Here is a 26525-nt window from a genome sequence, read left to right as displayed (position 1 = left end):
AATAATTGGCAAGGTTGGGTCTAATCTGACAAATCCTTGGCAGCCTCATTGTATCCAACAAGAGAATACATTCATGCATGAAAACGTAAAATTAAATGTTAATAACAAAACCTAAAAAAGTCCAAAATCTGAAGGGCTCTTCGTAGACCTTGCCAAAAGACATGCCGCCTCATCCGTCAGGTTATCATTCCCTCTTCAAATCAAGTAAGTCTCATTTTCTTCTGTCCTTATCTTCTGCTTTGGAGTGCACAGGGGGCCACGTTGCATCAATAGCTTCTTCCTAATTACAAGCCTAGCAACATGCAGCTCGTCCACACGCTTACAGTAGATTAAAAAACAACACAACTGCAGGTCATGGCTACAGTCTCCTCGTACGTTGAGTAGAATGCACTCAAACACAGCGATGAAGGCATGAGGTCAAACGTCAGAGGTCTGGGTGTTCATGTTTGGCTTTGGTGGAAAAGGCCACGACGTATAATACAGCATTTGCAAGAGTTACATTTTTCAAGTCTATAATGAAAATGACCGTTGCCTTTAACCCTTAACCTTTTGTTTTTGTGGTGATATACTTTTGCTTATCAGGTCCGTGCAGCGGTGGAACGAGTGAAAAATGGAGCCACAGAGGGGTGCATTGTGGGAGCTGCCGTCTTGGCTTACATCCAGCCAAACATCCAGTCGGCCACGGGGCTGGATCACTTTCTAGACCCCTATTAGAGCAAAAAATAAGCTTTTATATGTTTTTGTCTAGACTGCACTAGCATCGTGCAAATGAGGCGCTGTCAGGTTCTGTTAAATGCAGCGCACAGACGCAGCAGCGACCCAAATGAAAGCCAGTGACAGAAACTCAAACACACAGAGAGGGTGTTTACACAGCATGCCCTCATTTCTACCAGGCTGTCTCCGGGGGTTCGGAGAGGGTCGCACTCTCCACTAGGGAACAGCTGCTGAGAGAGAGGGAGTGAGGGGTGTGGGAACAATTGAACATCAACAGTTTCAAATCAGATCTCATCATGTAAAGAGGCAATTTTTTCTTTACTTATTTACTGTTGGGTGGAGACTGTGTGTGCCGACTGTGTTGTAGCACATGAATCATGCATGTCAGATGTTTCATTTCAATCATTTGGTTCAATCACAGATTGTGCAGCAGATTTCACACAATAGTGCCATAAGAAAAGATTTTCATCTCATTCAAGTGCTGCTTTCTCACTAATTGTTTGAGGAAAATCATCAGCATCAACAATTGTGCCAAAAAGCATCAACATGAAAATAAAATCAAAATACAACCGCATCATTATCTTTCATAAAGACTGCTCTTCAGCAAATAATGGTCCTACATCTCAACCAAGCCTTTCTGTATAAACCATAGCACAGTTTTGGCTGCCAATTAATCAGTGACTGCACATAAATAAAATCACAACTGTGAGACCAGCGAATAGCTCATTACCTTTCTTTCCACACATACATACTCTGTGCATACACATTAAGTGCAACAATCCCTTCTGCTGTGAGCAGCACTATTATAATCTTTCATACACTTAGCTGAGGAGCATACATAATTTGAATAACAATAGGTTAAAGCAATGCAATTTGTATCCAGGCTAAAAGAGGGATACACACTGCATTAAAAATAGAGCGGCCAAAACTGGAGTGTTAGCGAGGAGGGCCGATAGTAAGCATTGGCTTACTCCAGCAATGCTGGGGTAAAACTGTTGATGTCTGAGATAAATGGTGGTGTGCGAGCTCTGAAGTCATTAGTCAGGGAGAAAACAATCTGCATCACATGACAGGTTAGTGGCCAGCAGCAGCAGCAGCTCTGGGGGTGCAGGGGGGTGGGCTGCTGGATGAGCCAGACCTTTCCCTTTCCACACCAAAGCAAGTCCACAGTCAGCAACACTGAGAGGAACAAATCAGAGCAGCAGCAACAGAGAAAGAGAGAGTCTGCAGATGAGATGGTGGCTTCAGCACTCACCAGTCCCTGTGTACTAAAGTAATCATGCCTGACATCAAATCTAAGTTAATGCTTACAAATGGAACACGAGCGCATGTATTAAAAATTAACCTGAGCTAAACCTCAACTCGTGTGCGGTGGTTAAGTCAGCGGCTGGTGAGGAGGCTGCACGGCTGCCTACTCGCCGACGGAGGTGGATTAGTGCACATAGGGACAAGTGCAAGTGGGATACAGGGTGAGAGGTAGCTGATGATAAGTGGGCTGAAATAGCTTAAGCCACATTAATTGAGACTAGGCAACACACACACGTCACAGATCATTCATACTTATAGTTACGTGTGGTGCATCAGTGATTCCCAAACTAGGGGTCGGGACCTCCCATTGAGTCACAACAAACTGAGTGGAGGGACTGCAAGATGATTGCCAACAATCTGATAAAGATTTTAATGCAAATAGAAATAGTGTAATTTAGCCATAACTGTTAGAAAAGAAAAAAAAAGTATTTTAATTTAAAACGAAACATTTGTTTTTCTCCCTTTGGCAGATGAACAGCATCAACTGCGTTTTGCAGGACCACAGGAAACACTGTAACAAGTGTTTTTGCAAACAAGCTCCATACATTTCTTTGTATGGTAACAATGGGGGTTGCAAATTTCTGGTAATTTTATTTTTGGGGGCTGAAAAGTTTGGGAATTCCTGGTCTTCATCATCCAAGGAGAATGTTATTTCACATTTGAAGGCTCATTAAAAACAATGGTTGCACCAGATATAACCAAAACAGCGAGATCAAAATTAAAATTAAAGGAGTAGTTCAACATTTTTGGAGGAGCATGCCGCCTAATCTTGCCAAGTATAAGATGTGAGGTCGCTTTGTCTAGTGTATAGAGTTAGATTAGCTCAGTATGAAGCCTGGAAACAAGAGTCAAGTTAGCCTGGTTCTGTAGAGAAGGTAACAAAGCCCACCCACCAGCACCCCTCAAGCTCACTACTAATTAACATGTTCCATCCTGTTTGTTTAATCTCTCCTAAAAACCAAAGTGTAAGATGTTGTGGTTTTATAGGAGGTTACGTGCCAGACTATTTCTTGGCTGCGAGCGGTGACTTTTTGGAGTCTGGCGTTACAGAGAGGTTGCCAATTAGCAGCTCTTGGCCAAGAAACGGCCTGGCACATAACCCACCTTAAAAATCACAACGTGTCGTGTTCACTCTTCTCTTTTGTTGCGGCCTAAACAACTGAGATGTGATGTGTTAATTAAGCTGTTTTCAGACATGACCTGCGGGTAAAATCCGGAGGATTGGCTACGGAGTTTACCCGCAGTTTACCTTTCAGACATGCACAACACAGCGGGAGGTTTTCTGCACAGACGCGTTCACAACAACAACACATCCTTCACATTCAGGCGAGAGGTGCAGCAGGCAGAGACAGGAAGTGATGTATTAACTCTGCAGTGGAGCTCACCAGATTTTCTTGCCAACACACAGACACCGGTGTCGGCTTTTATCACCTCTCTTGACACAGAGTTCGTGGAACCACTTTTTCACCGGGAGATATTTGTTTTTGTTATTTTTATTTTATTTTGCATCTGTCGTGTGTTAGAAATGTCATCAAACTCGGTCGTGGTGAATCGAAGTACGGGGGAGCTGCAGAGTTCAGTGCATGTCTGGAAGCAGCTGTAGTGGATTAGAGATGTACTGGTAGGCAGATTTGGTTACTTTTACACACAGCCTTACTAATTGTTACCCTAGGTTACTGGACTTTATACCAGAATGTGATATATTTTTTCATCGGTCAGACATTCGAATGGTATTAACTTTCTACTCTGAGAATAAAAAAAATATGTATTTCCTAAAAATGTTGACCTACTGCTTCAGGCAGAATAGTTTTTATTTTTTACTTCTCTTTCTGCAGGAGAATCTGTAATCTGTAAAACATACTTTATCTCAACACATCATGATCGTTATAGATATATTCCTGAACATATCAGTACTGAATAGACCCTAATCCACAGCAACGCCTCCTCCAGGGGCTGCAAGGCTTTTACATCGGAGTCGCTCTCCGGAGGTTAAGAGGTACATATTGCATGATTCCCTGCTACTCTAACATAAACCTCCCTTTTTTAATCCACAATCATCTAACACACGACTACAAGGCATCAGCCCTCCTCCCCCTGATATCACAGCCTGTCATCGCCCCTTCCCTCTTCCCCTCCCACTACAATGCACATCAACAGAAAATACCAACGCTGTGAGGCGCGGTTGCATATCTAAACAGGTCATCGCCATTATCACTGTAAATCCCTTCATCTCCACAAACATAGCAGAGCTCATTTAGTCTGAAAATGTCTCAGAGATAGAAAAGTCCACGCAGGGCGAGGGGAGCGTTAACCCTGCTGCCTCTGGAGCCTGTTTGTGGGCAAACAATAAAAACTGGCGTGTTGCCTCATTATGTCCGCCTTGAGCGCAGATGTGGACAAACGACTAATGAGGACAGAGCACCCTGAGAACACAACATGCTAAAAATTAGACACACAAAAAATACAACACTCTTCGACAGAGGATTTGAAAGTTGCCGGGAGGTAATTTCCAATTAGCAACACGTGTCTTGCATCACATCCAGTATGTGTCATAACCATAATTACTATCAAAGAAGACGTGAGTTGAATTCGACAAAATGAGGATGTTTTTTAATGTAATCAAAATCAATTGATGAGGTTGAAGCACAAAAGGCATTCTAGTTTTCATCCTTCATTTGCTCAAAGTTACTAGCATGTAAAAGATGCTGACAGTGTTTCATGTAGGAATAAACATTATGGGATGTTGAGGCTGATTTATTGTTTGTGAAGCCTGGTAACTTCTCTGTTCTCACACTGGTTTAAAGCGCAGATGGATGGATTCTCACAGTTGCTCTACTATACAGGTATTCTGTTCTTCTATATGGGAGACAAGAGCCTGTGGTCAGTTCCGGCAGTCAGAAGTAATGCTACACTGGTTTCGAAAGGCTCAGCTGATTCAAGTATCAAGATGTGAGCCTAACCCTAACCCTTCGGTTTGGCTCAAGACAGGAGTGACTGAGAATGGTTGATTCTGTCTGTACGGTGGACCTGTGATGGGCTGGCGACATGTGAACAGCATATCCAACCTTTCATCCAATGTTAGCTGGCATTAGCTCCACCCCTGCAAAACTCAAAGGATAAGTGGTCAAGATAATGGATGTATTTGTTTGAATCCGATGCAGTGAACGATTTTAACTGCACAAATTGCTCTCTCCAATGATGATGAATGCCACCTGTTCATAAGAAGGTACAAGTTCAAGCGATGTGATCATTAGTCTTAATCAACGGTGCCGAAATGCTTTATGAGGCCTGTTTTCTTGCAGCCAAAAATAAGTACATGACTGTAATGGAGGGCAGATTCCCTTCGCAAGCTTACATTATCAGGTAGAGCAGACAGGGTTGGTTCCACAGAATTTTTAATAAACTGTAGAAAATATATGATGATGAAAATATTTCCCATTTGATCTTGTTAATACTTTAAGCTCATGCAGAACAAGGAGCAATTCTTCAGTCAAATTCAGTCTTATCACATGTGGACAAACAACTAACTTAAACCACTCATGAGTTTCCCTTGTACTGAATACAAAGTTTTAAAAGAAACATTCCCAGATAAAATTCATTTTATGTGATTTTCACATAAAATGAAATCCGTTTTCTGTAAGTGTTCCTTGAATGAAGTCAGATGATCCTGTTTTTACTAGTGTTGGATGAGCGTGTTGTGTGTGGCCACTGATGCAGTAATGACATGACTGAAATATTTAAATATTAATGATGTTGTCAGACAACACAGACTCTCCCAGTGTTGAAAAGTAAAACCTTGTAAAATGCATAGATTGTTAATGATTACACCAGTGGGTTTTAGACTTTTGGGCCTGTGACCTTAAAAGCCACTTTAACTTTAACCCTTGATATGTTGAGGACAACCAACTGAAACATAGGTTAGAGTCACATCTTCCAGGATGAACCAAATTGCAATAGATGTCAAATATCTAACCTATGAGTTGATAGTAGTTGCATGAAAATAGGTTGACCTCATAAACTTGTGAAATGTATATATTTAGCTAACTGTTAGAGGCTTTTGTGGGTGAGAAACATCCTATATTCCACAAAATAAAGCTAAGATTACAAAATGTGACTGCGAATGTTGCTTTAAAAACTTTGATTTGTATTCTGTCTCTCTCCCATTATCTTGAGATTTATGAAATGATGCACTGGAGGAGCTCAATCCCCAAATTGGGAACCACAGGGGTAAAATACCGATCTGTGTGAAATGTTTTGATGAAAAGCAACAGTAACTGCTGCTTATGAATTGATGCATCAGTGCATAAGTATATTTCATACTTAGAGCAATTTGCTAAATAATAGCACAGTTTACTTTTACTTAAATAAAAAACAAATCAGAGATTATACTATTGAAGTAGTGTATTTGTACATTACTATTACTTAGTTCAACACTGGATTATTCAGACTCATCTTCTCTCTTCATCAATATCCTCCCTTCTCATGGAAAAAAACCCCATTAACAATCATGAACACACTCAGACACCTCCATCCACAATCACATCCACACAGTATGAGACTTTCCCATGTTAACCGATAGGTCACCTGTTCCACTGTAGCTGTGATTCACAGCCTGACTACAGCAGCCTCCTGTTCCCAGGTTTCCACTGTGCCTCACACATTCATTATATCCTGCACAGTGTATGGGAATACATTTCTGAACAGCTCTTCCCTTATTGGACTGTGGCCTTGGGCCTTTGTTATGATTGGATACTTACAAAAGCCAGCCACCCCTCCGCGCCCGTGTCTCTCGTTCTAAAGGTCTGCTCCTGCATATTAAACAGTGTAGAGCGTTGCAGCAATCAAACGCAGGGACTCTTTCATCTATTATCACTTCAATGAAACAAGATAAATAAATAAAATTAGCTTTACTGCTGAGATGGGCACGGGGGGTTTAAAGGGGAGTGGGGGGGGGGGGCTTCATTGTGTGGTAGATGGATGATGAGGCTGCATTGCTGTAAACGAGTGAGTCAGCCCTTCCTTCTGAGAGACACAGGTCTGCTGGAGGAAGAATGGTGAGGGGGGGGGGGGGGGGGGGGTACATGGGAACTGTCCCTAGTGCTGAAAATCTGGAATGACTGCTTCAAGTTCAGTTCAGTGCAGGAGGAAGAAAAATCCCAGAGACATGCTGTCGTACTATAGGCCTGGTCCACAGCAGAAACAATCACTATCACTAGGGTTTGGGTTTTTTCAAACTCCACAGCAGGGGGACCGTAGGATGATGCTCAAACAAAAGCTTTTAGAGGCTGCTGAGGTTTGTTCCACACAGGTTCTGTCCCAAGTCCAGAGGAGGGTGATTCCCTCACTGTGTAATTCTGTTTGAGCCTGAAAGATTTTCAATAAAAAACTTGTTGTATCCCAAACCTGAGTCCCCTGGACACTAATCATCTCTATTCTCTCTCACACACACACACACACACACACACACACACACACACACACACACACACACACACACACACACACACACACACACACACACACACAATCACTTGTGTCTCAGACTTCAGAGGACATTGCATTGATTTCGTGGAGACACTAATACCCTTACCCTAACACTGACCTAAAACTAACCCAGACCTAGGCTTAACCTAACATAATCAACCTAATCTTAAACCAAACCTCAACCTAATCCTGATCTAGAACTAAATCTAACCATAACCTGGTTTTACCTCAACCTAACCTAAAAACATTTCACCTTGAAATAGTATGATTTACATCAAAGGCACTTGCTTTCTGTCCCCATAAGGAAGACAAGTCACCATCATGTGACTGTGTCAACAGATTTAAGTCCCAAAAACATGAGAAATACCTGGAAAACACACACAGACACCCACACTAGACAAATAAGACTTGCATGTACAAGTATGGATCAACAGGAATGGGATAGTGAATTGTGCCTTTCAGGCATTCAACCCCCCCCCCCCCCCCACCCCACACCCACTCCGCGCCGAATTCTTTGAAACGATTTTGTTGCATAAGTCATCTGTCAAAGCTGTCAAGCTTTGTGAGTAACCCTCTGTCAGTTTGCTCAACATCACAAACCACCATGAGATGAGGATTCGTAGGCTGTACATTGCAGACAGCTGATCTAACAAGGAAACTCAGCTGTATCATTTAGAGGCAGAGGAAGGTGATACAGCTATATTATGTGCTGATGCAACTGCAGGGAACACTACTTCACACCCAGTGAATGCGAACACTGCCACCGGAGCAGCAGCTGAAGCGTGCCTACAAGGGCTTTGGTCAGACAGACTTTGCAACTTGTTACCCTGATGTTCCTCTAAAGCAGGGTGCTCAATGTTATCTCAGTGCTTGTACCTCATGACGTACAAGTGTGCATACTTTTAAATCAATGTAAATTTTTTTAAAAAAACTGTCAACTTGCAGTCAACCTGTTATAGGCAATTCCACTCAGTTTGACGTGAAAAGATTATGCAACAGGTCCAGTACTTTTCAAAGCTACCCTATAGCTATAAGGGTCATTGTAGCATGATACAGTATTTTAGATGAGGCCACCAGGAGAATGATGTCACAAGTCCGTAAATAAAGGTCCTTTTCTCGGGCACTGCAGAGACCAGGCGGGTGTGGTGACTGCATTAGTAAACGCGCAATCCTCGGCGCAAACGCTCGCCTCGTCAGACCCACAGTAACGTGGACATCCCCGCATCAGCTTCCCACCACCGCTACATCTACCCTCCACTTATCGGATGTGTATTGAAGTTGAAATGGTTCATCTGCTGCCAGGAAATGTGGCGAATTTGCCGATCTCGCTCTTTTCTTTCCCTCCCTGACAGCCTCAAGGTGTCCACTGACGGCGCGCCTACCCACAGCCCCGGCGCTTGACAGAGAAATACATGCACAATGACAATCTGACATCTGCTCCCCATCCGACAACAGCTTAGTATTCTCCACAGACACCCCACTCTCACCCTCTGAGCTCCCCATGGCTTTTTTACGCGTCGCGTTCCCCTCTCTACCCCACTCTTTCTCATTCCTATGCGGCTTTCCTCTCCCCCCCCTCTCTCTCTCAGATCCACCTCAGCTCCACACACGAACAACAACGGAATTGAAGAGCGGCTTCATAAAATATGCAGGTACAAAAAAAAAGAAGAAAAACTCGGAAAGCACCGACATCTCAAGCACAAACACTTTTTCATGCTCTGCCGAGAAACTGACCTCCCAGTCTAACGAGTCCCACTCTTCGGTAAACATCCGGAGGATTTCTTTTCATCCAAAAAAATAAAAAGCGGACCAGGCGCAGCGGCTCTATGGAGCGACCGGGCGATGCGATGCCATTGCGCTTTTGGTGCGATCCTCATGAAATCAATTTGCGTCGTCGGTGGAAGGCATCTCGGCTGCGTCGAGACCAAGTTGAGCGACAACAGAAGAGCGACGCTATGTTCTACAGTCCAACATGTTTTTTTTTTTTTCCTGGCTCGGTGCTGGTGATGGTTGCAACCAATTAGCACACCACTTGCGCTCGGAGGCGAACAGCTCGTGACACGGCGCTCCTTCTCCTTCTCCTCAGCATCGCTTCTATTTCAGCTGCTGTGCTGGAAAAAAAAGAGGTGGCAGACTATACAACACGCGCAACTTCTCGTTTTCCAGGATACAGTGGGGGGGAATTTAGCGCAGCGCAGAGCCCACTCCAAAGCCAATAAATCCCCGCAGCACGTTTGACAAATCCCATCCCTGTGCTGAAGGGGCAACAATAAAAGGAAGCTTTTAAAGGTCCCCGCATGAAGTGCTTCATTAAACACGTGACTCCATTTATTCCATGGTGCTAAAAAGATGCATTTAATCCATAATAGGGCCCTAAGCAGTGGAGGGCACGCTATATGTGTGTGTGAGTGCGTCTGTTTGCGTGTGTGTGTGTGTGTGTGTGCATGAGGGGGCATGGATGTGCAACACAGCAGACTATACTCACCATCAGCACTGCAAAGTTATTATGGTGGGTGCAATGAATGGTGGTCGTGTTGCCCCCGGAGCCTGTTATGTGGCAGCCCTCTGCCCTCCAGCCGCCGTGTCCATCCAGCAGGTCAAAATCCCAGTAAGCTGCGGTGGGGTCTACACCCAGTGCGAAGTGCCTGAGAGCGATGGTAACGGAGTGCACGGCGCTCCCGAGGCTGCACCCATCTGCGAGGGGAAAGCAACACATGCACTTGAAAAGAAAGCAAGTGCAAAGTCTGTACAAGTGCTGTGTGGACATGCACGGTGCACGGCCGCGCACGTCTGCATGCACAAACTCCTGCAAGCACAACGCGCACACGCTGGCTCAGGTGTCACACTGTTGTTGACAGACCGACGTGCGAAGTAAATCAACTTTAGTGCCGATAAACATTAAGAGCGTTTTATTTCCACTGCGAACATTAATGAAATGGTGGCTTTCATTCAAATCAATGATCATTGTTTGGATTTATTTTTGCGAAAATGAGGCGGTGGAGCGTGTGCGTTAACATGTTGCGCAGAACAAACTGATACACTCTGTGCGTGCGTGTGCGTGTGTATGTAAGCATGCTGTCCGAGCAGTGCAGCGTTGACATCACAGCCACGATGCTGATAAAAATGGATTTCCTCTTACCTAATTTGGTGAAAGCAACTGGTGTTGAAACGCTCCTACGCTTCCCATCGTCGGCGAGATTCGACGAATTCCCCGTGCAAGGGAAGAGTTTCCCATTGCGAAACACAATGAACTGCAGCCTGCAAGTGGAGTTATCAACAGATTGCAGCGCAGAGGAGGGGATAGGCGTACCAGCCAGCGGTAAATGGATTGAGGCGACTGCCACTGAGTTCTGCGGATGGAACAAAAAAAAAAAAACAGGAGAGAGAAAAATAAAAATTAAATAATGTCTCCGAGATGCGCAGGGGGAAGGAGAAAAAAAGACAACAAACTCCCGTAGAAAAGACAGACAATTTGCTCCCCAGGAGTGGAGACGACCATACACACACCACAAGTAACCAAGGGAATGAGAATCACGTTTGAAGCGCTCTAGTGCGCCTATTTGGTCAGGCTCCCTGCCGCAGAGGTGGAAATGGTTCTTACCATTTCAGGTTGAGGGCACATCAACACTGCAGCTTGATTTAAAGAGACAACCAGTCTGACTTTATCTTCTTTTTTACCACCATTACACTCCCCAGAAAAAGAAACATCCCTGGTAAGATTTTGGGGGAAAAACAAAACAAAGAAGGGCTCTGAGAGAAAAGCCACGTTTTGAGTCCAAGTGAATCCTGATCCTGTAAAGTAGTTTTTTACTGCTGTAACTCCAAAGTCCAACAATCCCTCTGTGCAGCCAAAAATCCCTCCAGAGTTGCATTCAAGTTCCACAATCCCTCTCATCTCTTATGACCTGCAGCTAAAAATATTGCTCTCAATGCTCTACAAATAACATTTGAGCAGTCTTAAGTGTCAGCCTGTTCTGTCCCATGAAACATCTCTGCTTTAGAGTCAGGATCCAGCCTTTTTGGAGCTACACATGGTAACAGCTGCAGGAACTTTTGGCACAGCTCAGGGTTTTCAGTGAATCGACGCCCCTGGCGGACAGAAATGTTGCTCAAGGGTGTGTGTGGACTCGCTTCGCTTACGGGACAGGCAGCACTCAGCCCTGCAGAAAGATCAAGTTTAATCATAAAGATGCCTCCAGAGTGACAACGTCAGCGAATAAGACCGACACACTCAACCCCATGCATCCTATCAGCTGATATAACTGTGCAGGCAGACAGTTATGTGTTCAATATTTCATACATCAATAGAGAAGAGGAACTACAGTGCATGTTTAAAAGGAAATCTTTTTACACACACACACACACAGATATTATTTATTCAGAAAAGTGCCCATCTTGTGACCAGTGAGAGTATGGCACACAAAAATGACTTCATCCTCTTTCTGTGATTACACAGAAACCCCTTTTCAAATAAACATCATACTTGAGATTATGAATACATTACTGCAGAGGCTGATGACAATATGCAGTCATATTCAAGATGATGGTCATATTACAGACAGGGTTAACTTTCCAGATGAAGTCACTTCTGTTTCGTTTTCACTCACGCCACCCTCCAATGTGAGGGGATCAGCACTTTGAGCCAGAGGGGGAGGGAAACTTCCTGCCCAAGATGAATGTGGATGCCCATAAAGTGCCCTTACAGTTAATGGGGAGCTGCTTAGTCAGACGTTCAGCCCAATCAATGTCCAGGAGAACCATGGCCAAATTTCTTAATCAAGCGAAACTAGAGCTCATTTGTCCGTTCTTCTGTTTGTTATGCTGCGTACAGTGTTGTGATGTGTCTTACATGTGGCTCTCCTGGTGCTGACGGGCTTTGTCAATAAAGAGTCTAGGTTGTTTTGGAGCTCCTGGTCGTTCTATTATCCTGGAAAACAATTCCATATAGGTGACAAAAAGCAACAGCGTGCTTAAGCACATTTCCTTTACATTACAGCCGCTGTGTGCAGAGAGCCAGAGGTGATTCAACAGTATGTGGTTTGTTGGCTATTAGTTTCTGTATTGACTCATTCTCGAAAGGCTATTGATTTTGATCCTGCGGTGTGCGGATGTGAACGGCATAAGATAGACCGAGGAGTCTTGCCTTGAAATTGATGTTGCATCATTTCCTTTCTCTGAGCAGCTTAAGCTCGGCAGTCTGTTTCCAAGACGTCACAGGATACAGACATCAGAGGTAGAGGAGGAGGAGGCGAGGATTCGAATCTCGGTGACGATCGAGAGGGTTAAACACGACTCTAGCACACTTGTCGAGGGGTCCCATCTCACACGGCGAGCACCTACGCCATGTGACCTGCATCCCCCGGGGGGATACGTTTTCAAAGCGTACAAAAAGAAATCTTATCTTGTATACTTGTCTCTTCATCTCTTTCTACATCTTTTATCCTCTTTTATGTGGCGTATCAAAGGGATTAACAGCCCAGAGGGTGTGCTAAAAGCCACGGAGTGTGCAAGGTCCTGTTCTAAGCTACAATCTATGTTCCTCCTGAGCAACCTAAACAGCTACATTTCCTCAACCCCAACACCAACTGGGACCTCACACTTCAGAGTTGATTTAGCTGGATGTACCTCAGCCGTCTGACCTTCCTCCAAGCCCTGCCCTTCCTAACAGGACAGCATGCTGTAGCCTTAGTAACCGTAATCACACACTCCCCTCCGTCTCTCGCTCCAGCCCGGTGATCATTCTCCTTTTCCCTTTTTTTCCCCTCTCTCCACTTCTTTCTTTCCTTACAGAGGGCATCCAGGTGAAAGTCAGCAGTCACCTCCTATTTCAAGCTGCTCCCTCTCGTCCACCTCCCTCCCTCCGCCTTCCTCCACCTGCTCCTTGATGCACAGCCTCGCTCGATAGAACCACAAAACTGCAAAACAGCCTGCAGGGCAAAACACAACAGTAGTGTTTGACCCGCGGCATCTACCAAATCACAATGAAACACATCACGCTTAAACATGGATATTTGATTTCACAGGGGGGGGGTCCCTGTTGAATGTGTTTAGACAAAGGGGTGAAATTTAAGAGAGCCAGTAAGTGTGTTTTTTTTAATTGTATAATCCAACATTAGAACCTATGGCTCTGTGCCTTTGTGGATCTATCTGTGGGAGAGGTACATTTATTTATTTCGAGTAGGCGGCAACTTGGAAATTAACTATGAATGAAATGAATTTAGCTCAGAGGGCATCTCGACGAGCTCAGCCCCTGCCGAGAAGAACTGCTGACAAACATGATGGGAGATTTGCATAAATTTCCTTTTTTGTATCACTGGCAGTCGCTGTCAGCGCAGACGTGGTCAAAGACACAATGACCATGACGAATAGGTAGACATCAGGACACTTCAGGGGGGTCGCTTTTACCCAGGATGTTCTCCAGTCTGAAAATAAATCACTCTGTTCGGAGGTAGCGTCTAGCAAGGCCTCTGCTGGAGCTGCTTTCCAGGCTTGAATAAAAATATAAACAAAGGAAACAAAACAGTTCCACGAAAGCAAAACTGCAATGGCTGCGCCTTAAAAAGCGTATTCCTCTTGAGGATTGTTATGTTGTAGTATTGTTAGCATTACTTATCAGGAGAAATTAAACACAGTCCCTGCAAGGTTGCCATGCCAACCCACGTCTGTTTCCTCCAGACGGGTTGTGTTGGTTGTGCAGGGGGTGGGGAGGGGTACATTTGAGCAGATTTGAGGCAGGAAATCAGGCTCTTTGGAGAGGCAGCGCTGCGCTTCAGCTGTCAGCCACACTCTCCTCAGTCAGCTCTGACTCAAAGTGTCACATCACAGGGCTGAGTCTTCACAAAAACACTCGAGAGGCCGCAACAGATGGACAGCATTGTGTGATTAAAAAGGCATTGTGGGTTAGACATTAATGAATTCATTGTGTGTAAAAGCATAACTAATGTATTAGCTGCAGGGCGATTGATAATGAGCCAAAAGGAGCCGAGTGTTTTTGAGACAGACCAGATCCTGGAGGGGAAACTCACACATTTTCGGAATTAATTGATACAAATACAATATATGACTGTCTACGAGACCTCATTGGACATTTACAGCTTCCTCCATTAAGAGAAATGTTTCAGAAGAGATTTGTCTCATCAGTCTCCTGATGCCACGTCAATGCCACATGGACATGCTGATTGTTAGTGAAGGCAATGATGAGGGTGACTCAGTGCACAATGTCTCTTGAAAGTACATGTTTTCAAGCAGTACTGTTATAATAAGAAACAATTTTGGCACACAAAGAAAAAGAAAAATGTCCATTCCTCTGAGTCATCTCCCATTCATTATTAACGACTCAATTCACCCAAATCAAAAAGAAACATATTCATAACTTACTGTACAGCTGAATCAAACTGTGCACAGTCTCTGTATTCTGTGCAGAGATTTAAGATTGTAAGATTGTTGATATTGAATGATTCTGCCACAATCCAGTTCAAGTTGAATTTCTCTATTTTATGTCAAAAATATTTTTTAAACCAAAGAAAATCCTTTGGTTTAATCATATATTACTTATTTTACACCAAAATTAGTAGGTAGGTGTAGGTTTCTTTTTAAACATGGTAACCAGTATTTTTTCTTTCTGTATGGTGCATCATGTTTGACGTCACAAATGCGCCAGAAACTGAGGCACTCTCTCACCTCGCTGTCTTGCTAAATCAGCGCGTTCTACCCCGACTTCCATCTGTGCCGATCGGAGCCACAGCTGATCTCTGAGTTGTTGAGAATAAACCGTGGTTATGATTAGGCAGCTAAAACACTTGGTAAGACAAACATCTTGGTTACAGTTAATATCAGGGAAAAATAATTCAGAACTGCAACTCTGGCAGGATGAAAATCCGGTTATCCTGCATCCAAGTACTATATAAAGGGCACACTACTACCTGCAGTAGCACTCACTCACTGTTGGTGTCAAATGTAAATTGTGATATTTAGTATAGATGTATACCAGGCTGTAGAAAGACAAGCTGAAAGAGTATAGGTTCCACATTTGCAGTTTTTTTTATTTTCAGTGACTCAAAGACTGTTTTATGTTCATCTCTAAGCCATCCTGAGCTTCTGATTAACAATTGGGATGTAATCTTCCTGTAGCAGAGCCAAGACGAGTAGCTACATTCATGAAAGAATAGTGAAAGGAAAAAACAGAGGCAAGCTTTGAATGGGATGGGTGCAGCCGTATAGGTGCTTGAAATCATAACTCTAAGAGTTAATGGCAGTCGTTCGCTGCATATTACAGTTTGTCAGATCTCATCTCAGAATCCACACAGTCAGATGTTTCATATGGGATCAGATGACATTGTGCCTTTCGGCAACAACTACTTTTTTCTTACATCATTTCATTCACTTTGTGATAGGAGCAAAGTGGCCTACACATATAACAGGAAACCAATCACAGCTCTTGCAATCTTCACATTGTATCTCTGTGTCTGCTGATGTGTAGTTAAGTTTCTGAGGAGGCACACGTCATAGCCTGCAGCGTATCTGCAGCTACATGTTTAAGCTCCATAGCTGTGCTGTAATGCCTTAAAGCAGAACCGTAAATCTGCTCATACAGTTACTGCTACTGCCGTCTCCATGTCAACTGAAACATGACTTCAGGGAAAAGATGGGATGGATATAAATAAATACGTTATTGATCCTGAGGGAAATTTAGGAGAAAAAACCTCCCCAACAGAAGATGGTACATTAAAGAAGCTACCCTCTGATGTAGCATCGACTGTCAGAATCATGACGCAGCAAGACCAGAGAAATTGTCTTCTTGGCCTTGTGAAAACATGGCGCCTATATTTCCCCCAATGCAACTTGAGTAGTAGATTCTGGAGTGTCATGCTAGTAACAGCTCTCGTCGATGTTCCCTTAGTAGACCCAAAGCAGATTATATTTGCATGTATGCATTGGCAGTACCCAAGACTGTGAACAGACTTTGATGTGTACAGTCGTATGATCATCTTATGTGTATAAGGTTGGCAGCAAATACAGTAAACCAAACCAAATCAAAATGATCGGCACGACATGACGGGAGAAATTCTGCTTTTGTCATTCAGGTGATGACAACACCTTTAATGTAAATCAGTGTTTATTGTTGTCGAGTAGAGACCTGACTTCACTCTGGATCTACATTTCCATTCATGTTGCAGTCCTGTCACAGGAGACTGGAGAGTTAAATGGGTTGTATCTCAGTAACAATAAGGTTGTGCTTTGGTTTTTGGCTTTGGAAGCTTTTGTCTTTGAAAATAGAAGCAGTTTAATGTAAAACAAATGTCTGATATCAGGAATAACAGGAAAACGTATTTAAAAAGTGTTTCATCAGACTGCTCCGCTAATGAAGGAGACTGCATGAGTAGATGTTGAATGAGTCATTAATGACTGACACACACACACACACACACACTCTTTTGGAGTCAGTCCAGCTCGTGCTTTACTATCACCACATTTTCTCTCCCGAGCTCACGCTTCTTAAGTTTGATTCAGCTGCAGGGCGGGGAGACAGAATTAATGGGCAGGCCGGGAGGTGAAACACTGTCCAAACCACAGGGTCTTGTCCTCTCTATTTGGACTGACCTGATGGATAATCATATGAGAGATTTTTCTAGTTACTCCTACATTAACCTACTCTTATTTTGGGTCATTGGTTCATTAGACGAAAACGGACGAGAGCGCGATACAATCAAGGTCGTGTTGATAGGCCGCTAATTCATTAATAGATTTCTCATTTCTGTTCCACCTGTCAGGCACTGTTATTTCAGACACACAGGAGAACTGCACTGCACTGATATCTTGTCCGGTCGCTCGCGCCACAGTCAGAACCGTAGCTTTAACCAGACAGTGGGTATTCCACTTGAACAACATGATTAAAGTAGATCTCCATTTGAAGACACAGCGGGTAGAACAATTGCGGTCTCTTTGGGCCTTTTCAGATTGCAATTTGAGATTCGGCTCGGAGGTGAAATGAATGTGAACTGGCGTGTGTGCTCCGCAGATTGAATCATTCAATTACTTTTCAGTCGCTATTTGATTTTCTGCGTGTGTGTGGTGTTTATGACCATCTCGCAGTTTTTAGCAGGCCAAGGCCAGGTATTGATCTCAAAGACGTATGTGCCATCAAACAGTTTGCAGTTTGAGAGAGGAACCTGAACGCCACAAATTAAGTGGGAATTAAATAATTATACAGCGAAGTGAAACCTGAGTGAAACCCTCACAGTTGACATTCATGCTGTAATAAATCCATGTGCTGAAAAACAAACACACAGGTAGGTACACAGGGGGATACAAGATGTGTACCTTATCTCCTTTACATGATGAATAGTGTGTATTAGCTGATAGTAATAACCACTGAGATATGTTGGCCCACAGCCCTTGCTCCCATTTATGATTCAAGATATAGCTTTTGCTGTCTCCATGGTAACCTGCTTATGAATCTGCGCGACTTAACAATTACCCACCACAGAGGCTTGGTAGGGGCAGCCAGGCGGCTCGTAGTGTGTTAAGTTACATCAACATGCGTGCATATGTATGGCTGCGGGGAACTGGGGGTCATTCATCAAAAAGACCTGAGTACAACATGCTACAGTGGAATGGCTGGCTGGAGACCGAGACCACTTCGGAACATGATATTCCACCTGCTCAACCTCCTCTTCGGCAAAGATCAAACTGTTAAGATTTCAGAGATTAGGAAAAAAAACATGTAATACATTTTTTATATGTTATCTGATCAACCCTCAGGAAAGTGGCAGCATTACATCTTCTTGTGAGCATTATGATGCAATATATTGAATGGTCTGAGAGCTGCTCATTAATGATAATTTAACCACAGTGCAGCGGCTCTATAGGAATTCTCCTCCACAGCGTTGTTGAGCCGCAGACCATATTCGTCCCTTGCATTGCACCTACACACACCTGCTGTTGTGTAAATGAAAGAGAGGGGTCGAGGGGCCATCGGAGTGTGCATGCCGAAGTCAAATCACGCTGCGGAGAAGGAGCAACTCTCCGGTGATGAATCAGCTCCACGCACACACGGCTAAGCAGCATAATGGGGCTTATATACGGTCTCATCACCGCGGTAGATGATGCAACGAGCCCATGGCTTCAAGCTGAACCCTCCAGTAGAAACCAAATCACAAACCAATCACAAACAAACACACACACACGTCCCATCAGCCAGGACAAACACTAAAACATGATATCCATCATGCAACGCTGTGTGTAGAGGCAAAGGCTGTGTTGAGAAAATGACATGGCACTTCAAGTTAACAATACGGTAGTTTTAAATATGAATATGTGGAAATTCAAAAGGGTTTATTGCTCAGCAAAAACGTATTTGAGCTACCATTAGCATCACCTAGAGATGTGATTCTCTTAAATGGCCTGTTCTCACATTTTAAACGTCTGGAAAATGCCCTTGAGCATTGGCAGGGCAAATCCAGCAGATCTGTGAGGGAAATTAAAGCACAGAAAAAGGGAAGGAGAGTGCCATATATTTATGGCCTCCTTTTACCATATTAATCCCTTCCCATTAATCCTTCAACTGCAGCAAATAAAACTGTAATGGCTTTGGTGGTCATCTTTATCTCATAGGGCAGATGATGAACTCACTGGCAAAAGTGACAAACTCATTCCCAGGCCAGTGGGCTGTTTATCATATCGGTTGTTTCTGTGTGTTTGTGATATTATTGCATGTGGTCTGTGATGATGCGTTTATGATACCTGGAGCTGAAAATACGTACAGTTCTTCATACAGACACAGATGAGAAGATAAACATAAACCTCTTTGGTGACAGATTAACAGGGTGAATCCAGAAAAACAAGAACGATTCCATTCACCAAACACCTCCCAGCATGCACCATGTTGCCCTCTTTGTTTAGTCAAGTTAGATTTGCTTTATTAGGATTCTAACCTCTGCATTTAAAAAGTCAGTCAAGCATGTGGGTCATTTCACAGTCATAGCAGGAGATATGTTATTGACTTAGTCTTACGACTGAAGCTTGGCTTAATGGAGATTGGGAATCAAAAGTGTAAAAGCATCCAAATTCTTGATTTAAGCATGTTGTAAATTAAACCATTTATAGGTTCTCTATGACGTACCTAAATCCACTGCTTCTGATTGACACTGTCTCTTTAATGACGTTAGACATGACTGCTTACTGATTGAAGACACATCGAGCCAGAATTGTAGATATAAGTCACTTGATTGACAAAACTTGACATTGACCAATGACTTGTGACTTTTCTTGGCCCTGAAACCCTGTGGTGGTATATATCCTCCTCAGTGATACAAAAAGGCCAGATCAATTCTTCATTTACTTGACAACAGAGATACACAGGAGGGAGAGGTGTGATTGGCAGTAGACAGACAAATAATGGCTCATTGAGGACTTGGAACCAAGTCCGACTTCAACAGGAACTTGATCTTATCATGTGACTTTACTTGCACGTACCACAGAAATAACAAAAGATGTCAGCTGTACAGTAAGTTATGAATTATGACAATCTAGACAATCAAGTCGAGATGCAGGACCACACACTTGGTGTTACAACAAACTGTTTCCGAACGGTGATAACAGGGAATTCACAGAAACTTGATCAAAGTAAAACTACATTAATAAATACAAACATATAGGTGGTTCTTACCACCATTAACTCTCTTGACATGTTCGTTGGTGTCTTCTATGGGATTGATTTTTTTTGGGGTCTGTCGCGTGTTAGAAGCATCATCAATACCCCAACTCAATTGTAGTGAATCCAGCAAATAATCTTCTGCTGTGTTCTCACACTGACTACACACTTTCTGCAGACTTAGGGGTCAAGGTAGAGAAAGTCTGCTGAAACTCCAGAGGTTTTTCATTCAAACACCTCCTGCGGAGAAGCTGTGCATGATCTCTGGAGTCCAGTGCATGTCTGAGAGCAGCTTTTCATATTGAGATTATGTCTGAAAACCCATCTCACCAGAAGAATAATATGTTCAAATCAGCCTTGAATAAATAACACCCCTGCGATTGTCAGGAGATCACTGAATCAGACCTGAAATCGGTTAGATTCTCCCCGTGTGCAGCAGGGATAAGGTATAAGTCAAGATTTGAGACTTTGTCCCAACTCTGCATCGTGCTGCTGTCAGTGTCGGCGGTCTCTCTTTGCCTGGGTCTTCCTGGGTCAACTGAATTTTCAAAATAGTCAAGTTCACTTTTCTTTAAAAATTAATTGGAACATCCTGGCCTACTGCTGAGTTCATTCTGACCAGCTTCAAACTTGTTTCCCCTCCATGGAGGAGCAAGCTACATACATACCCACAGAGTCACCTTTGAAGGAATAGTTTGACGTTTTGGGAAATATGATTCTTCACATTCTTCAGAGTAGCAGCTTTTAGTCTTTATGCTAATCTAAGATAAAGTTCTGGCATCTCCAGCGTCATATTGAACAGACAGATATGACAAGAAAGCAAATTATGTATATTTGGTACTCAACAGACAGACTTCCACTGGGGTTTTCCAATCATTTACATCTAATTTACATGTTTCTGTTAAAGTAAAAGTAATCTTCATAATTCTCGTTTAAGCTTTTTTTTGTATTACATGCATTTGTTGTTTGTCCACAGCTGCTGTTTGTAATTCTTGTAAGTCTTCTGGACATGGTAGAGCTGAAGAATCCAAGTCGCTTCACCCCAAGCAAGGATACGATGAAGGATTTATTGGAGCGCTCTTGTGCCTCAAATGCACATCCCTTTAATCGATCTGTTGAAGCATTACCATAGTCAACTCGCTCTGGCTGTTCAGCTTTCCCCCCACCTCACTCCACATTTTGATCAATGAAGGTCCCATCCATAGTTAAACCCCCAACCCCCACAGCTACAGTGGGACCAGAGCCAATTGACTCATACATACTGAAAAAGAGGAGGATGGTTGTATTCCACAATCAGGGGACATCAGTATGACAAGAACAATCAAGCATGGCAGCTTCTCTCCAGGACCATGATGATGTTGGCCATGATGGGAATCACAATTCTCTTAATAAGATGGGGAAAAAAAGATGATGATCTGAGCTTACTTGGAGCAAATGAAATCCCTGGGGATTCACACTCGATTCGTCAGCCATTTAATCTGTTAAAAAGGGGCAATAAGCCGGTGTCAATCCACTGCCTGTTAAGCACAGTAGCAGTAAACTGCTGCCCTAAGCCATGTGGTAATAGAGGTGGTCAGAGCGAGTGACATTCTGTTAATATATTTAAATATCCAGTTGAATTCCAAACAAATTAACCTGTGCTGTTCAGGCAGAAGCCTTAAGGATTGCCAGTCACAAGGGTACAAATTACATTAAAAAATACACCATCTCTCTTCAGCTGATTATTCCTATTTATCATTTGGCGTTTTATGATTTTATTAGACAGTAGACAGCTGACAGTGTAGGAGAGGGAACAGGAAATTGGAATGACAAGCAACAGGATCAAGGTCAGACAAGGCCCAGAGGTTTAGATCTTAGCACTGCCTGCTCACTATTAGAACGACTCTGGTTCCAAAGTAAATGTCCCATTATTTTCTCCACTGACATTTCAGAAAAGCCTTTTAAAAATATTTGTAATCCTGGAACCAGGCCGAACAGCTACAAGATGAATCATGATCATTTGATTTAGAGCAAAAAACAAATATTGGAAAAAGGACAAAAAGGCAAAGGTACAAAATTGTGTAAACAATTGTTTTCAGAAAGGGGGAACTATGCATCCCATAAACCATTGTGAATGATCATTTTCCAACTCCTTCCAGCTTGCTTCTTTAAACTGCAGCATAGAAAGGGAAGACTCTTTCTAACCACTGCTCTGTGGTTAATGTATTTTAACGCTGAACCATCCGATCACGGCTGACAGGATTTTTGTCGCTGTGGTAAACATTTCCATGGTGACAGCACGCTCCAACAATCAGGGATGTCACTATTACACCCGAGGATTGTGGGTAGTGTGGCAAGTCTACCTACTGTATAATGATTAGAATATTATGGCTTAAAATCAAAATCTCTCCAGAAAAAAAAAATTGCCTCTTGAACCACACTGTTTGGCTCTGGCAGCCAGTAATTGGCAACTGACTTTTGATGATCCCATTAATTGTTGAAGTACTTTTTTAAAGCTGAAGTGTTAAAAGCTGAGAGTCTGCAGATCCAAATGTGAATATTTGCTAGTTGTTGTTGTTGTTGGTGTGTTTTATATAGTAATAAACTGAATTTATTTGGGTTTTATATTGTTGGCTGAATGAATCCAACAGACAGGCATTCTACTGTCTTCTGGTACTTGCACTCATGTTTTGGCCATGAACCTCCCATAACACTCTTCATTCTCAACCACCTCCCTCCCTTTCTACGCTACACAGGAGGATGGCAGGCAGCACACATTAGACCCACCATGCTGTGAGTGTTAGTAATGGTCACCTTGGACTCTAGTAATAGATACTGGATACAGTGGCTGAGATGTGCTAATCCTCAGAGGGAGTGTGATAAAACTTGTGCCTTTCTGGGCCAAACATAGAAAACAACAGGCGTGGGTGTTTTGACACACATCTGATTCTGTCAGCTACACTACCTTAAGGAATGAACTGCTTCTATCACATATAGCAAATTGATACGATTACATAGTTCTTTTAAGTGTTTGCTGGTGTCCTTGGTGTAGTGCTCATTAAGTCAGCTATTTTTAGATTTAGTCACAGTCTTAGTCTGGAGATCAAAAGAAGGTAATCTCTATAAACAGATTCTGCTGCATATACACAGAGTCTGTAGGTGAAGATTTGGGTCCTGGAAGCCTTCTGGTTTGACCAGTCACATTTGAGGTTGAACATGTAAATGCATCTGCCTTCTATTAATCTGAATTAGCCAAAATCTCATCTAAATCACCTACAAAAAATATTGCTGTTTGCGTTTTGTGTGAAAAAACATTTGATTTTTGTGATAAAAGAAACTAGTCTGACTGTAAACAGTGTATGTCAAACGGGCAGCCCAGTCTAACATCTGTAAGATATCTGCTGTCTAGAAGCCGCAAAATATTGGCTGTTGCCCCCAAAGGCTAATTTGCACATTTTTTAGAGATTGATCAGAAAGTAACCAGAACCCTTCAGATTCAAACAGAACCTTGAACAGCCCTGAAATAAATCCTCCCTCTACAATGCTCAGATTTGTCTGGAGTGCGCCAGAAGGTTGCTGTTTTTATTGTGTAGTTTTATAGGCGTTAGTGGTATTGTCTAGGTTATAATAGGTTGCACACTCATTTACATAAATTTGTCAAGAAAATATTTGGTAGTTCTTTGCACACAAAAGCCAAGTACTAGATTGCTACAGCAACTATACTGCCCAGCAGGTTTTATTCAAGCACGACAATATTCTATGTTATACATCACGTATTTCAATAAACAGTCATGATCAACAAGACCTGATGTCTGTATGAAAATGAGGTTCTGTGTACTTTAACCTGCTGCATACAAAGTGGATTTAGGTAAAACAATGCTCAATGCAGCTCATTTTCAGTGATACTAAATCCCTATCTACAACATGTTGTCTCGCTGTTGTGAAATGCTGATAATGTTACCCCTGTGTCTTCAGTGTTTGACTAACAATGGCTTTAAAAGTCCAGCTACCTCATTAACATCTGAACATGAGGTTACCTCAGGTTCTGTGTAGTGTCTCTTCAGCTTTGTGGATTTCTTCCCAGTGATTGCAAAGCTGCGGGGCATTCTCTCTCAACAATACTACAAACTCCCATTTTCCGTCTGCAGCTCTATATGTGAATTGGGTCCAAATGTCAACCTGTTTCGTTGCCGTCATGTTCTTTTTCCCTTCACAATGTGTTATTCAGTCTTCTACAGCTATAGCATTTAAGTGCATTGCTTGGTCCAGTGCAGCACTGTTGGTGGTGCGTTCATGGATGTGCTGCTGTTGTGTAGAATCAACACAAAGACAATTCAAGTGTGGAGGAAGAGAAACTTGCAGCACAGTCACTCAAAAGATATTTAGTCATTGTCATTCTTCTCATGAAAAATAGCTCTGTGATCATCTCCTCTTTTTGTCAGTAAAATACAGAGATTAAGCTAAAGTATATATTTGTTCTTCTACATTCTAGTCTAGTCTAATATTGTGTGTTGATATTGTCAGTTGGTTTTGAATGACACTGGTGCCATCTCAACATCATCTTGTAATTTTCATTAATGAACTTAATAATATGTTTGGGGCAATCAAAGCTAAAATGAGTTTGATTTAGACAAACTAATATTCTGCAGCCCAGTAACACAACAAAGATTTCAGACAACAGGGAAAAAAACACTTTACGTGGTCAAACCCAGTCCTGCATTAAGTGAGGTTGTGTTTGGGATTTTGGGATATGCCCAAGCAGAAATGTCCAAGATTGTAAAAATTCTTTGAGCTGAGAATTTTATTGAAAGGTGACGGGTTTATCACCATGTTTTCAATCATTGTAACTCCATCAATGTCAATATTAACAATGAGATAAAACTGATATACTGCTGATCATCACTTTTAATGAACAGTTAACTTGAATGTCCAGATGATCAGTGATATAAATAGGCTACATTATTATTTGTCGTTTTATTGGATTACATACACAATTTGTTACATATAAGGACTACACAAAGCCACAGAGATAATTCAATATGTTGTCTATAGTTTACAACACTATCATACCCAACTCTGCTTTTTCTATATTTACTGGTCCAGAAAATTAATGTTTTTGATTAGATACCTGCAAATATCATGAAAGCTATCGAGGCAGACATCACTTTTTCAAAGTCGTCCCAAGAATGCAACACAGAAAGAAAGCCGCACTGCAAAGTGATGCAAAAAGGTACCTGCAGGTTTCAATTAGAGATATTTTAAGAATTTAATGAATACAATTTAAGAACCATGTCAAGTATGACAGATTTGAAGGATTATCAGAGTCCCAGAATTATGAAAACACCATGATGATTGAAGATGAGGGGAGAGAATAACCCTGAAAACACCAAGTTATCTGCCAGACTCCAGAGAGTGTAGGTATCTGCAGACAGACAGACAAGCCAAAAGATATTAGATGAATTCTGACGGAGGTATTTGTAGATTATCAGTTCCATATTGATGTTGTTTGTAGTTGTATTATTTTATTTAGGATGCTAATATCTATACTGTTGAGAGGACAACAACACATGGAGACATAACAAACTATGCATGTAGCCAAACATTTCTTCTCAGATTATAAATATATTCTAAAGCATGACCAAAGTAGCATTAAATCTACATTAACATAATCAAGACCTACTGTATTTAATACCTAGTATCTTTAATATTGACATATGTAAGACCTTTTAAGGAATAAATGATTGATTATCAAGTTTAAGACATTTTTACAATTTTAAGTACCTGGAGAAACCCAAGTACAAAGAGTAATAACACACACCACATATCACAACGTGAAGTTCATATGTCCTGTGAAGCTACAATCTTTTTTGGTCTTTGACGTTGGACCTCGAAACATTATTACAGTTTCTGTTAATTGTAGTTTAGGATCTATGACAACTCCAATTAATTCCAAGTTAATCCGACACATCTGACCTTATGTATTCTGAATTTGTTGCAGAGGCATGTAAAAACAAATATAACATTTTACTAGTCTTTGACCCAAGTCCAAGGTTAGCATCTCTCCTTTATTGCTGCACATAATAACGTCAGGGTTAAATATAAATTTTTACAAGGTCATCCACAGCACATTATGGAAATAAGGAGCTAGATGATTTGGATGGAGAAGGGCTAACTCCAGCCAATCTAACCACAGCCCACACTCATCCATCTACACAGCCCACAGCCCCCACTTGGCCCAGATTAGCATCAGACAAGAGGGCACACTTTGAAGATTCCGTCTGAAAAAGTGATTAGCTGGGAGCTGGCCATGTTAGCCAACAGGGACTTATTAGCCATCCCACTTAGTGTACACGGTGACCACAGAGAGACGGGGCCTGATGCAGGGAGA

General features: G+C 42.4%; 1 protein-coding gene across 1 annotated transcript in view; it reads right to left on the bottom strand.

The window, feature by feature from the left end:
* The window catches only part of LOC109629638 (adhesion G protein-coupled receptor A3), a 172984-nt gene that overhangs the window by 46661 nt on the left and 99798 nt on the right, over nt 1–26525 (bottom strand). The window contains 2 exon segments of the mRNA XM_020087410.2: nt 9992–10200; nt 10646–10856. Of these exon segments, the coding sequence (XP_019942969.2) occupies nt 9992–10200; nt 10646–10856 (420 nt within the window).

Source organism: Paralichthys olivaceus, chromosome 14 (genome assembly GCF_024713975.1).
Source record: "Paralichthys olivaceus isolate ysfri-2021 chromosome 14, ASM2471397v2, whole genome shotgun sequence".
NCBI classification, from domain to species: domain Eukaryota; kingdom Metazoa; phylum Chordata; class Actinopteri; order Pleuronectiformes; family Paralichthyidae; genus Paralichthys; species Paralichthys olivaceus.
Note: the sequence above shows the minus strand (reverse complement) of the source record. Positions and strands in the feature narration are given on the sequence as shown.